The following is a 15,569-nucleotide window of genomic DNA, read 5'->3' as shown; positions in this document are numbered from 1 at the left end:
TGATGTTTCATGCCAAATATTTAAGCTCTAGCTCTTGCGGTTTTCTAAAAGATTTTAAGTTTTTACCAATTTTGACCCAGGGCATTTATTTGAACAAACTTAGTAGACACAGATAAGGTGATGTTTCATGCCAAATGTTTTAGCTCTAGCTCTTGCGGTTTTCTAAAAGAAGATATTTTAAGTTTTTTCTTTCGGTTGCCATGACAACCAGAGTTCTGCTTGGAATTAAATTCTTTGAACAATTTTTAAAGTTGACTACCAAAGGAACATTTCTGTGAAGTTTGGATGAAACTGGCTACGAGGTTTATGAGGAGATGTCGTTAAAAGTAAAAGTTTACGGACGGACTGACGGACGACGGACGGACGCCGGACGAAAAGCGATCACAAAAGCTCACCATGTCACCATGCCATCACTCCAGAACTTGTCAAAAGAGGGGTGTGTAGATAATTATGATAACGAAAGGTCATAATACAATGTTATCTGTGTTATCAAATAGGAGCAAAAGTTTGCAGAATGTGCATGTCATGTGGTCATCAGGAAATACCGTAGTAAGATTGTGAATCCTAGATTTGTGTTTATTTGTTTGTTTATTAATTGGGTTTTACGTCACACAGACACATTATAGGTCATATGGCGACATTCCAGCTTTATTGGTGAAGGTAAACCTCAGGTGCCCTTCCGTGCATTATTTCAGGCATGAACGGGCACCTGAGAAGAACCACCGACGTTCCGTAAGCTAGCTGGAAAGCTTCCTCACATGAAAGAATCCAAAGTCCCTGTCCGGATTTGAACCCACAGCGGTGAGAGCCAAGTGGCTTGAAGTCAACAGCCTTAACCACTCCGTCACGGACGACCCCTAGATTTGTGTGACAGTTACCACAATTACACATTTACTTTTTGAATTGATATAAATATTGAATCCTAGATTTGTATGTCAGTTACCGTATTCATTGTCAGACACCTGACTGATTCCTTATTAATTTAAAGTCTACAAATTGCAATGTTATTGTAATTGTCTATTAAAACGCTATGATTCATATTTTAAAAGTCATTTTCGCTCGCTTTCGTCAAAAAAGTTCACTTTCGTATTTTAGGCATACCGTTTTGTTTACATAATTTTCTAGGTCACGCAATATGCGCGCTATGAACAGCGTGATTTGTGAATAATAGTATGATCGTAAGTATTCATTATTGTAAATGCAGGATTCTAGGAAGCTATTTTATGTTTGTTCACATTTTAGTTTTCAGGCAACATATTGCCATCCGTTTGAATTATTAATTAAGGCCAAAGGTAAATTGGGTCACGCGTGCACCTGTCATCTGACGATTATGTTAGATGATCTATATTTTTTGTATTAATGATGAATTAAAAAGAATCTTATCTAACATATTTCCTAATCTAGGGGCATAGTATTTTTTGCACGTTTTCAAATACTAGTAGTTGATTAAACAGGTATGTAAATCAATCAAGTTAAACATAGCGTATCATTACCTATACTCTGTATGAAGGACATTCGCATAAATACACACCCCTTCTGGCAACCCCCTGATGTATCATTTTGATGGGGGGCGCCGAAAAAGTGGTCACTTTTATAAACAACATTTCTCAAACGAAAAACAGTGTTTGGGGCCTAAATAGGGCATTTTTTCACTGCTTGAGGCCTCAAAAAAAGGGGGGGCAAAAAGCCGTCAAGACACTTTTATATCAAGGTAAATGGTAAATAGTTTTTATCAAATCCAACTGCATACATCTTAAAATCAAACTCCTGAATTGGCAGTAAATAAAAACATCTAGCCCCATCCACTGACACCAAAGTAAAGCCACATACCATCAATAAGCTAGCTGAAAGAATCAAGAGTCCCTTGCAGGATATCAACGCACAGTGGAATGAGCTTTCAAGGAGGACTCACTCAAGAAAGGATTAGCCAAAGAATGTCTAAACCACAATAGCAAACTATTGCAATACTATTGAATAATAAAATAGTAAATGATAAAATTGCAAGATTAGCATTAAATTCACTGGCAAAAAGTCGTCGGCGAAGACTGCCGTCTTGTTGGAGGTGCATGAACTGTTTGTAAACTTGGTCTTCCGCACATATCCTGTTCCGGTACTCTCGGTGCTGGGTCAGGTTCTGACTGTCGTTGTGGTGGTGGTGGATCCGGTTGCCGGGTCTGAGGAAGCTCGCACCTAGTGGTTCAAGCTGGTTTATATACTAGTGCTGGTTGTTTCACAGGTTCCAGTTCCGGGAATGCGCCTAATAGACAAAACAATGACAGTTGAGATTTAAACATTTTTTTCCATAAATATAGCAAACTAGAATCTGTATTTAGTGATAGGCTAATTTTAATTTTATTTCCAAAAAAATGGGAAAAACTTCTTTTCACTTTTTTCATAAATACGTTTTAGAATATGAGCATTTTAGAATAAGTTTTTAAAAAAATCATTTTTTTCTGTTAGAGAACTAAATGTGACAAATATTAATGGTACACTATTTCTACCATTTCAAACAAACTCACACTTCTTATATTACAAATTTATAAAGATGAGAGTTTTAGAATGCTTTTATTTTAGTAAGTTAATAACAAAATAACTTGTACCGTCATCATTTGGTGGTTGGAATGGCTCCATCTTTCTAGTAGGTGATCTATCTGTGAACATAAATCATAAATCCAATTATGATGGTGGTGTTTGTAATTTTCACTCAGGATCACGACAGTAAGCCACGTTGGATTTACCAGAGCCCAAATCAGTCACCGCATCATCATTCCTGGGCATGGGGTCAAGCAGTTTACCAGTACTCGTTGCTTCATTTTTGCAAGGAACTGATTACTTCTATACATGCAAGAGCAAAGGTACAGTGTGAATTACCACAGAAAGAATTTTGTGATCAATCACAAATTAAAAGACCTGCGCTGTCTGGGAATCAAATCCAGGTTGCCCGATTCACAGTTCAACGCTCTACCTATTGAGATAACCGGACGGCTATATAACAATCCAATTTGTAATTTATTTTATAGTTTATTTCACAACTTTAAAATATATGTTTTTATTTCACTTGTCTTTAGTAATTGAAACTAGACCTATCACTGAAGGTGATTAATACCCCCACCAGCCAAAACATAAGTGGTCTGAAGAAAAATTTGAACTCATTACCTATGGTAAATGAAGTATCATCTCTGTACAAAGAATTATTTCAATAAATTACAATCCCAACCGTGGTCGTCATATAAGTTTGCTATACACCAAGTTTAATTACAATATCTCATTCCTAACACTAGTTATTGTCCAAAAACCATTTTCAATTGTTAGTTACAGTGACCATGACATTGACTCCAGGGGGTCCAAATGCAATAACAACAAGGGTCTTCATATAAGCTTGCTATACATCAAATTTGATTACAAAATCTCTTTCCTAACTTTACTTATTGTCCGGAAACCATTTTTCTATTTTCAGCAATGGTAACCTTGACTTTGTCCCAAGGGGGGGGGGCAACTTGCTATACACCAAGTTTGATTACAAAATCTTATTCCTTACAAGTTACTGTTCGGAAACCAATTTTCTATTTTTAGTAACAGTGACCTTGACCTTGATCCCAGGAGGCACAAAATTAATGCAATACCAGCTTGGGTCTTCATATTAGCTTGCTATACACCAAGTTTGATTAAAATATCTCAATCTTAACTCTAGCTTTTGACGGGGAACCATTTTTTCTATTTTTAGAAATGGTGACTTTGACCACAGGGGTCCAAATGTAATACCAACTGGGGTCTCCACATAAGGTTGACTCCAATCCCTCATTCCAAACTCTAGTTTTTGTCTGGAAAACATGATTCGGACCAACCGAAGGAGCGATCGACAAGCTGACTCCTATTATATATCCCCCTAGGGGTAAAAACATTACATTGCATTTATCAGTGTAGTGCAATGTACAGCTTATATCACCAATTCATCACCAAATACATTTCCAAAAAGGGGAATAACTTTGTGAACAGATAATCGCTTGAGTTAAAATTCTCCATGAAAATAATGGACATGTTTGTCCAGATTAAAATTTGGACATGTCCATTTAAGAGATTAAAGCTGCGTGCCTCTGGATGAGCCAAAATATTCAAAAAACTAGAAAAGTGTCCATAGGACACGGGTGCCCCCACCCCGCCACTGTTCTGTCAATCTTATGACTCTAGGTCAAATATTTTTTGAAAACTAAAATCAAGAACTTTACAACCACAAGCAAACCCCAAGGTGCATAAGTGCACATGCTGACCAACATTCTTGTAATCTTTCAGGCCTACAAGTGAAATACTTTTTGAGCTTTGCATGAACAAGTTGAAAATTGCAAATTTATACTACTGTAAGTCAAGGGCAATAACTCTAACAAAACTGAAAAAAAATCCACATGCAAAGTCCCAGGTGCATAGCTTCACATTGATGTGAATCATTATTCCTGTAATTTAGTGATGTTGATCATTATTCCTGTAAAGTTGGTTGATTCTAACTCAAGCACTCAAGGAACAAATAACAACATAATGAAACGATTTTTACTTAGTCAAGGGAAATAACTCTACAAATACTGGATTAATCCACAAGCGAAACCCCAGGTGCAAAACTAAATATGCTGAGCAACCTTCCCGTAAGGTTTCATGACTTTATCAAATCCTTTTTGAGTAACATGCAACACAAGTTGAAAATTGCAAAAGTTTTCTAAGTCAAGGGCAATAACTCTAAAAATACTAAATTAATCCAATCGAAAATACCCAGGTGCACAACTACACATGCTGAGCAATATTCCTGTAAAGTTTCATGACTCTATGTCAAAGCATTTTTGAGTTACATGCGACACAAACTGAAAATTGTTAAACTTTGACTAAGTCAAGGGCAATAACTAAAAGTATAAAGAAAATCCCGACGAAAATACCCAGGTGCACAACTACACATGCTGATCAACATTCCTGTAATGTTTCATGACTCTAGGTCAAATACTGTTTGAGTTACATGCGACACAAGTTAAGAATTGCAAATTTTACTAAGTCAATGAAATTAACTCTAAAAATACTAAATAAATCCAGACGAAAATACCCAGGTGCACAACTACACATGCTGATCAACATTCCTGTAAAGTTTCATGACTCTAGGTCAAATACTTTTTGAGTTACGACACAAGTTGAAAATTGCAAAAATTTACTTAGTCAACGGCAATAACTCTAAAAATGCAAAAAATATCAAGACGAAAATACCCAGGTGCACAACGACACATGCTGATCAACATTCCTGTAAAGTTTCATTACTCTAGGTCAAATACTTTTTGAGTTACGTGCGACACAAAATAGAACGGACGGAAGGACGGATGGACAAGGGTAAATCTAAATGCCCGCCACTAAATTTGAAAAAAATGGAAAAAACATAGTAAGATTTTAAGAAAAGTAAAAAGATTTAAGATTCAAGCGATAATTTATATCTTATGTGCAATTTATGACTGATTTTTACAGTATTTATCACCATATTTCTACTGTGTTACTAACACAGTTAAGGGGCTATTTTTGCATATTTTGACCTCTTTTTGGTATTTTACGCGGATTATAAGAGCTGTTTTGCAATGTGTCAATTACTTTCCTTGTTCACTTCACAATATTTTACTTAAAACATACATTTTTAAAATTTTCATGAAATTAGAATGAATCTGAATGCGTACTGCATTAAATGTGATAACGTTAATACAAAGTTTTACACCACTAACAACAGCAGGTTTAATACGATAGCTTCCCTTTTCTCCCATATAAGTGTGCTCAAAGGCATAACTCAAGACACGTTCCTCGCATACCTATTCTATGTTTAGGTTTAAATATTCTTTTAAGTCCTCAGAATCATGAATGACTGCTACACATTCTTTGACCTCCTGGTCTGGACTGGTGCTGGTCGGTTCATCTCATCCTCTTTAGGTACACTGAAACACAAAATGATTTTTTCTTATAGTTTGTCCTAAAAAGTATTATGTTGTTTATTGGCACTATACATCTTTATTGTTTATTCTTTAAGTTTATTGTTATTACTAAGTAGTTTATTATGATGTAAGATTAAATTTGAACAGTAAAAGCAAGTTTAATTGCCTCTACAGAAAGCAGGGTGATGAAAGGTTGTCTTGTCTAAACATCAGCATAATCTTATTTTGTAAATATTTCATTATGCTCTGCTAAATTTGAACTTTGGCTGTCAATTGGAAGTGTAAGGTCACATTAAAATTTGTAGGATTAACTGTTAAGGGAAGACTTCCATGCAATATTATTTAAGGCACTAGCACACCCAGTGGAACCACAGATCTATCATAAGCAAGCTAGCTCACATGTAATACTCTAAAGCCTCTGGCAGGATTTGAACCCACAGCAGTAAAAAGTCAGCAACTGTAACTACACAGCCTAAGAGGCTCCCACTCAACTATATAGAGCCTGGTCAGTCTGCATGGATGTATAGGCTAGCTACACTCTATACTGTTGGTATAGACAAATTCAATCTCCTATGCAGTGATCTCCCCTTATCAGTACAGAGATCTCTGACATCACACACATTTTGATCAATATTTTGATATTATATATTTTTTAGCTTTTGAATTTATTTTTCATTATTTTGTATACTTTTGATAATTTTTTGATGAATATAACGAATGTATGTAAGAAAAGTTAAAAATAAAACAGAAAGAGAAAAATGACGTTAGCTTTTCTATGTAACGGTCGAATCATTTACATTTGAGTTTTGTCATTACGTCATCAAGCGAAGGCAGTGATTACAATCTGCCAAGGGATGTAATGACTATGAGGAGTTTGAGAAAACGTTATAACATCAACTAACACTCAAAAAATTAACCCTTAACCTGCTGAAATTCTTAAATGGACATGTCCAACTTCAGTAGTTGGAGCTGCCCATTACCAACTTTATGGATACCACGATGATAATTTGAAGTAGGTCATCCAACAATTTAAAACCTTGTCAGATGCACCTATGTGAAGCTGTCCTGGACATATACCAGTGGCAAAGGCTTATTACTTTTGTTCCAGCAGATTCAGGTTTAACTTTATTACCTGGCTTGTCCACTTGACTGCGTTGGAGGTCTTTCAGTTAGAAAACTTGTTCTACAATGACTACTGTAAATATAATAACACAACACTGGTATATAAGGTCTTTAAAACTCAATCAAATCGGTGGATCAAAGATCAGGTCCAGGTTTCCCAATCTGAGAAAGTTGGTAATCTAGTGGGCTATGGTTGAGGGGGGTCATTATTCATTCCCTGTTTTGTCCCAGAAATGTTAGAGCGCTGTGTCACAGCAATTACTTCTCTTCAGGCAAACTTTGTTCTAATATTTGAAAGTAAGTTTTCATAAAGCATCTTGCATGAATAAGTACTGTTCAGGTACTGAGATTAATTTTTCTAATTGCTTGTTTGTTTAAAAGTTTGGTCTTACCAAATCAAAAATGTTTTAATGAAACAATATACTTGTTATTAACACAATAGGTTATTCATATAACAAAAGAATGTTACAAAATATGACAAAGAAATGTGTAATCAGGTTCTTTATCAAACTTTAACAATGTATATTTCAAACCATTATATAAATGATAAAGCCATTGAACAACTGAATAGAACAATTACAATAATATCATATTCTTAACATGTACCTGCTTAATTAATGATATCACAAAAACAATATAATATTCAAAAAATCATATTTTTGCAAATATTTATGCACTTTTTGACATTCCCAATTTTTGTGACGAATAAATATATCCACTGATACAATATGTATTTCATATACACAAATACATCATATTAGGATTGACAGTTATCAATATAATCAGTAAATTAAAATTAAAATCTATATACTTCAGAACTGCAAGGCCTACATCTTTGATACTTGGCATGAAGGGTTACAGAGTGAACCTGTGCCAAGAATGTTTAACCAATTGGCCCCATCCCTAATGCACAGTTTCATGTACAGGTCTTGTAATGAAAACTTCTGCGGAACAATGTGCCATTAGCTGTTTGGTATCTTGCATGACACATTCTCTAGATAACCTTTAACAAATTTGGTTAAGGCATACCCATTATATCAGGGTCGCAATGGCCAAGCCCTTGGGGGCAATAAGTTAAACTGTTTACAAACTTTGTTGATATTTAAGTCATAACGCAAATATGTTGATGCATGATACACTTGAACAGTGTTCATCATTTGACATGCTGATATTTGACCTTCAACTCAACTTGATCTTAACTATCAATGTCAGACGTAAATATATTTTAACCTTCATGACATCATCATAGTTTAAGCTATTGTTTGGAAATGATGTACATTTTGTGCTAAACTTTGTACCTTAAACTTTATCAAACTGTAAGATGATGTGGCCTTTGTATCAATATTTTATCTGATCAAGAAATCAATTGTAATATGAGATGTACATAGCAAGTTTATATGATCAATATTCATAAAAAATAAGGTTATTATTACATGAGCAGTTTAGGAAACATTTGAAAAGTAAAGACTTGGACAGAATATGTGACAGTAAATTATCGTGTTGAAAATTGATTATGATACAAGACAAGGCCTGTCATGTATGTGAACAGATCAACTAACTAAATAGCTTGAACAAGTATATCTATAAGATGGCTACAGATGGACAAATAAATACGGATATTCTTTCTGATGAATTTTTTGATGAACTATGTACAATCTGCAAAAGTAAAAGCAAAAACACCGAAGGTGTAAAATTCTGTTTGGATTGCCAAGATTATTTCTGTATAATATGTGTCCAAGTTCACAGTCAAGTGCCAGTGTGTGCTGGTCACAAGATGTTGGATAAATCTTTAGTTACATCAGGAATCATTAAAGGTCTCCCAAAGGCACCGGAAGAGCCTGTATGTGCTGGTAACAAGGTGTTGGATAAATCTCAGGTTGAGTCAGGAATAAGCAAAAGTCTGCCAAAGGCACCAACAGAGATGTGTGACAGACACAGTCATAAACTCATTGATATGTACTGCCAGAATCACGATAGTGTTGGCTGTTCTACATGTATGGCTGATAATCATAGGTGAATTTTAACAATTTATCAGTAACTTTATGGTTAGTTTTAAAAATTCTAAACATAACAAATATGTTAAAGAAAACAAGATCTATCACTAAGGGAGATTTAGTGGTCTGAAGCCAAATTTAAATTCGAGCTGTATTTTATGATGTTTCATAAGTGTAACAAAAATACCGTAACTATAATTTACTGCCATGTAAAAGAGATTCACCTGAATACAAAAAGCTATTCAAAGTGAATTCTCAACATAAACTTGCTGTATACTAAGTTTCATTACAATATCTCCTTCCTTACTCTAGAAATTGACAAGAAACCATTTTTTATTTTTTAATAACAGTGGCATTGACCCTAGGGTTCCAAAAGCAATCTTAACGTAAGCAAAGTCACCACAAAGCTTGCCAGACATTTAGTTTGATAACATTATCTAACTCCTTATCAAATTATCATCAGAAAACCATTTTTCTATTTCTAGTAACAGTGATCTTGACCTTGACCTAAGGGGGGATGGGGAGTCAAAAGCAACCCAAAGTGACATCTCTACAGAGCCTTGCTTCTTGCCAAGTTTGATCACAGTATCTTATTCTTAGGTCTAGAAATCATTTTTTCTTCTTTTTTTGTAAAAGTGACCTGGATAATAGGGGGTCCAAAGGCAATCTGAAACAAGTTGTCCATATACGTTTGTTATCTGTGAAGTTTGTATCAATATCTTATTTGTAACTCTAGTAAGTGCCATGAAACCATGACACTCACCAACAAACTAACTGATGACCTTACTTATATATAACCTCCTTATCGTTCTTTGTGGGAGAAAAAATAAAATGATGAACATTTTGAATATCTTTTAGGTCATGCCAGGAAATTTGCTACATTCCAGAATATATTCAAAATAACACTTACCAAGCAGCCACAACAGATATTCAAACAAAATTAAAGGAAATATCCAAAAGCCTGGCAGAACAAGTTACCAGATTCAAACAAGATAAACAAAGACTTCTGAAAAGAAAGGAAGAGTTACTGGCAGATATCAGAAAATTTCGACAAGAAATTAACAACCAACTTGACAAGTTGGAGAACAATTCTATAGGTAACATAGAAGATATGGTTAAACACCTTGAAGACAAGATTGAAAACAATCTCAAAAACCTACAAGCTCATATGGCCAGGGTTACTTCAGCTAATGATAAATTAGCATCCCAGAACACAAGTCAAGCTGAAGTATTTATTTTTGTGAAGATTGGGGAAGATACTGCAAATGCTGCCAACAAATGTATAGAAGATAACAAAACCAAGCGTACTAGAGATGTCATAAAGTTACAACCTGAAAAACGAATTCTTACATTGCTACAACAATATAAAGCCCTTGGAAAACTTGGTAAAAAAGGAAACCCTGCAAAGACTCCTAGTACTTTATTTAAGATAAAAGGGAAACAATCATATTGTGTTACAGCAACGTCTTATGAAGAAGACAATTATTCCAGAAGTGCATGCTGTTTGAAGGATGGTACAGTAATATTAGCTGATAGAAAAAACAAGAAGCTAAAACGGTTCCACAGTAACAACAACACTATCATAGACTACTGTGATCTACCAGCAGCACCATGGCAAGTGTGTTCAATCAACACAACACAAGTAGCAGTAACTTTACCATTACAGAAAGAAGTTCATTTCATTTCTGTTGAAGGCCAAATGAGCACAACAAACAAGATCAATACTGATTTTTCTTGTAGTGGTCTTGCATACACCAACAATAATTTATATGTATCAGATGATACCAAAAAAGTATATGTCTATACATTGTCTGGACGAAAGATTAAGCAGCTAAGAATTAAGCATTCATTTATCTCTCATCTCAAGAATCAACTTACTCGTACTGATCAGCTACGATGCATAAACAGTCTAGCTGTCAGTAAAGATGCTAAAAGGATTTATGTTACTGATAGGGATCGTGGGCTGATAGTACTGGACAAAAAAGGTAAGGTTATTACAAGATTCAATGGCGGAGAAATACAATGGGCCAGTTGCTGTTATGTCACTGAAGCAGGAAGTGTGCTTGTATCTGGATCTTACTCCAATAATGTTATACAGTTTACATCTGATGGTGAGCTGCTGGGAGAGGTTATAAAATCTGACAGAGGAAAATGGAATATTTCTTCTGTATGTTGTAACCAACAAATGTCTAAAATGTATGTATGCAGATCTGGAAAAAGCAACATTGAAGTGTATGATATCTGATCAGGTCAATAAATGACTGCAAACCACTTTTAGTAAAAAACTAACTGAAAGGACGTTTTAATTCAGAATCTACAAACATGAAATGTGAAAAGAACAAGACTGCATAATTTTGTGAAATGTAATATTATGCCGCCATATTGTATAGCACTATCAATAGCAGGACTAAAAGCTGTTTACCATTTGCTGTACATGTTAATGTTATGAATGAATAATTTATCTTACAATATTGAATCAATGTCCAATGAAACTGTAGGTTAATATTTCGCCAATGTCAAACAAAACACAATTATCATATATACATGTATCAATATATATTTATCATAAGTTAAAGTTTAAACCATCTAGTTTAAGTATCAACTATCAGCCTTTAATGTTGAATTATTCGTTGTATTCAGTTAATGCACAGATCATCCATACATGAATAGTATTTTATATTATTAATAATCATTATTTTTTCTCCATTTAAAGTCTTCGCTTTTCTATTGCATAGAAGTTACATACATTATGTTTCCCAACTCATCTGCCTGTTTTGTTTATTTAGCTTAAATGATGTTTATTTGATTTGTCAATATGTTGAAAGATTTCATTCAAAGTATATGCTTTGCGGAGGAATGACAAACATTACATTTCCATTAGTCAAACCGTCTGTTTTGTTTATTTTTTAAGTTTGTTTGATGTTCATTTTGAATTGTCAAAAGATAAAGAAACATTTCTTATTCATTAATCAATTTACGTGTTATAAATAATTTGTTGATAATTTTTCCAGATCATCCATACACGTATAGTATTTTATACTATGTATAATCATTTATATGATTTTATTCTTCATTTAAAGTCTGCGCTTTTCTATTGCATAGAAGTAACATACATAACGTTTCCCAGCTAATCCTCCTGTTTTGTTTATTAAGCTATAATGATGCTTTTTTTATTTGTTTATATGTTGATAAAGAAATATTTTTGTTTATTAAACGAATAAAAGGATTTGATAAAGGGACTACCCTGTGGTTTTAAATTACTCTTAAATTTGTGTGAAATGTATGTAATATGTGACTTTATCATCATTTGTATGTACATTTTGTGTATTTTGTATTATTTATTATTTAATTTAATGTTTGTGATATTGATTCCACATAATCCATATGATTGATTAAATTAGACGGTTGTTGCATAAGTGATACAAGCTATATTTTTGATGTCTGTGAATTATTATATGTTATATTTATTTATATTATGATTTAAGTGTTTACATAAATTAAGACATAGAATGAAAAACATTTATGTCAATATATTTTATTGAAAGTCAGTGCATGCATGAAATTAACCCTAAACCTACTGTAAACAGGAGTAGAATATTTTATTCTTGTACATTTTGTATAGGTTTATGTTTATTAGTAACCACTTACAAAATTAAATTGGTCATAACCAGCGCAGCCATTTGACCATTTTAATTCAGTAAATGTTTCCTAGTAAACACTATAAGTAACCAATTTACTGTTTGAAATTATTTTTTATAAACAGTTGATTTATTAGACTGATTAATAGCCGATGTACTGAAGTAAATGTGTTACAATATTCATTTTAAATGCTGTAATCCTATGGACAAGAAGAAATTAATGTACCATATTTATGCAAGTTAAGAGACAACTCTTTCAAGAAGCATTCATAACATTATGAAGACAACCTATTTTTACTTTTTTTAAATTTTCATAAAATATTTAATCAGATATAGCTATTTACTCTTTAATGTACATTTATTTGTTAAAATTAATTTATAATGATAGTATTTAGTAAGATTGATGTAAAATATATGTTATGTATTCAATATAATATTACACAATGCACAAAACAATTACTGAATTGTTATCTTTTCCAAGATATGATTAGCCCTACAGTAAATATTTTATCTATTGTTGAGTGAAACAAAGTAGAAAATAATGTTTCAATTATACAGGCCATTGCATAAAAACTAAATATGGGTCAGGATCATAATTATTAGACATGTCAAATGACTGACACGTATATAGTATTAATTCAGTCTAAATTTCAAAAAAGTAATTTCTGTTCAAAACGGCCATCAATAATTCAGTCAAAATCCATATTAGAGTGTGGGCCTTGGAAAATGACTCAAAAATCAGTGACGTTTCAACCCATTTCCCCTCAAACTAAACAAAGAATTAAAAGAAGGGTCAAAAACAGAAAAGGCCGGGTTGCATTTGTATACCAAATATCATAATCATTATGATGTGATGTTACGAAAAAATTTTGCCACTGATCATCAATGTCGAAAATTTAACTATTGGCCATCAATGTCGAAAATTTAACTAAGTCGGTAAACAGGATGTGGATGAGCAATAGACATGAAATCGAATCTCACGATATGGGACCACGTGTCAATGCTGTATGCCAAATATCAAGAGACTGTGATAAGTAGTTGCTGAGAAAACTATTAAGAAAATTTCCTACCATTGACCATTTAAATGTACAAAATTTAACTAAGTTGGTAAACAGGAAGTAGATGAGCAACATACCTAAAATTGAATCCCACAGTTTGGACCATGTGTCAATGCTGTATGCCAAATATCAAGAGGCTATGATAAGTAGTTGCTGAGAAAACTGTTACAAAAGTTTCCTACCATTGACCATAAATGTCAAAAATTTAACTTAGTCGGTTAGCAGGAAGTGGATAAGCAACAGACCTGAAATCAAATCCCACAGTATGGGACTACGTATCAATGCTGTATGCCAAATATACCAAATATCAAGAGGCTGTGATAAGTAGTTGCTGAGAAAACTGTTACGAAAAGTTTTTCCCCGCCCGCCCGCCAAAAAATGTTAAAAATGGGGCATAAATACACGAAATAAGCAAGAAAATCAAATCAGAAGACTGATGCCAATTGATACAACCTGGACGCAAAATTACACCAAAGTGTGATGTTCACGCCGACACCTAGATGTTAAATAGCTACCTCTTTTCTTCAAATAAAAAGCTAAAAGCTGACTACACATAATGTCTGTGGCTTAAGTAAATACTGACTTGCTTATACTGGTAAAATACAGCAAAGCTAACTTCATAAAAAATATCCAATCCAACTAGACTCAATATAACTAACAATTTCACTACATAGATACTCTAATCACTCCATATTACTGCTTATAAACCATCAAATTTCAAATCATATCATGTTAGTATAAGTAATAAAAATATATTTACAAGTTAATTTTTAGCTGGGCTCATATCAGCCACCTGCCGGGTGACGCCCCGAGAAATTGGAACAGTCAAAACACTGTGTCGGTTCCCAGCCATAAACTTTAAGGAAATCATTTATACCAGAGTAGAGACAGGTACCATTCGGATGGAAACATATAAATCTGAAATATCACAAAGAAAATTGTTGTGTAGATTGTCTTAGAAGATGTTTGTCAAGGCAGCATGCCTCCAGATAAGCCAAAACATTCAAATAAATCAAACTTGAGAAACATGAATAAAGATTTTTAGTAAAGTAAAAATTTACATGTTCTTTGTATTTAATGACTATTTTTGCAGAAATCATCACCATATTACTATTGCTTGACTAATACAGTAAGGGCTATTTTAGCATATTTTGACCTCTTTTTGGTAATTTACGTGAATTAGATGTGCCATTTGCAATTTGTAAATTACTTCCTTTGTTCACTTCACAGTATTTAACTTTAAAACATATTTCAAAATGTTCATGAAAATAAGCATAAATATGAAGGCATGTTACTTTAACTGTAAAGATTATTTTGATATTATTTTGGTTGCATATTAAACCACATCACCACTGTACAGGTAAAATGGCAACTTTTCAGCTTTATATGTAAAGGAAAATCTTGTGTGCTCCTCCAAGTTTTATTTCTGACAGCATGGACAGGCACCAGAGCAGAACCACCAACCTCCAAAAGGTTAGCTGGTTAGTTTCCTCACATAACATAATTTTATGTACCTCATGTTAGATGAATCTAGATTTACTTATTCATTAATTATTCAAGTTAGATTTGGAAACTAGAAGTTGATTTCATCGGACCATGAAAATTTGAATTTGACCTGCATTTTCCTATGATATATCCATTTGTCAAATTTGAGTTGAATGTGTTCATCTGTTACCAATATAATGAATGGAAACTGATGATGACGGAATGACGGTAGGATGGAAGGATGGAAGGACGGAATGACAGAACAGGGTAACGCTATATGCCCCAGACATTTTAAATATGGTGGGGCATAAAAAACTATGGCAGCATGCA

General features: G+C 33.6%; 1 protein-coding gene across 1 annotated transcript; it reads left to right on the top strand.

Annotated features, from left to right (window-relative positions):
• The first annotated feature begins 8,652 nt into the window (after positions 1-8,652).
• On the top strand, positions 8,653-11,303 carry LOC132736012 (uncharacterized). The gene is made up of 2 exons (XM_060723054.1): positions 8,653-9,077; positions 9,917-11,303. The coding sequence occupies exons 1-2, from the start codon at positions 8,653-8,655 to the stop codon at positions 11,301-11,303; spliced, it is 1,812 nt and encodes a 603-aa protein (XP_060579037.1).
• Positions 11,304-15,569: the final 4,266 nt, after the last annotated feature.

Source organism: Ruditapes philippinarum, unplaced genomic scaffold (genome assembly GCF_026571515.1).
Source record: "Ruditapes philippinarum isolate M1 unplaced genomic scaffold, ASM2657151v2 ctg5005_1_1_1_1, whole genome shotgun sequence".
In the NCBI taxonomy this organism is placed as follows: Eukaryota; Metazoa; Mollusca; class Bivalvia; order Venerida; family Veneridae; genus Ruditapes; species Ruditapes philippinarum.
Note: the sequence above shows the minus strand (reverse complement) of the source record. Positions and strands in the feature narration are given on the sequence as shown.

Excerpts from the sequence above, each read along its gene's own strand:
- LOC132736012 (XM_060723054.1), top strand. The coding sequence starts at position 8,653 with ATGGCTACAGATGGACAAATAAATACGGATATTCTTTCTGATGAATTT. Across the intron at positions 9,078-9,916 it reads TGTATGGCTGATAATCATAG|GTCATGCCAGGAAATTTGCT; the intron begins GTGAATTTTAAC and ends AATATCTTTTAG.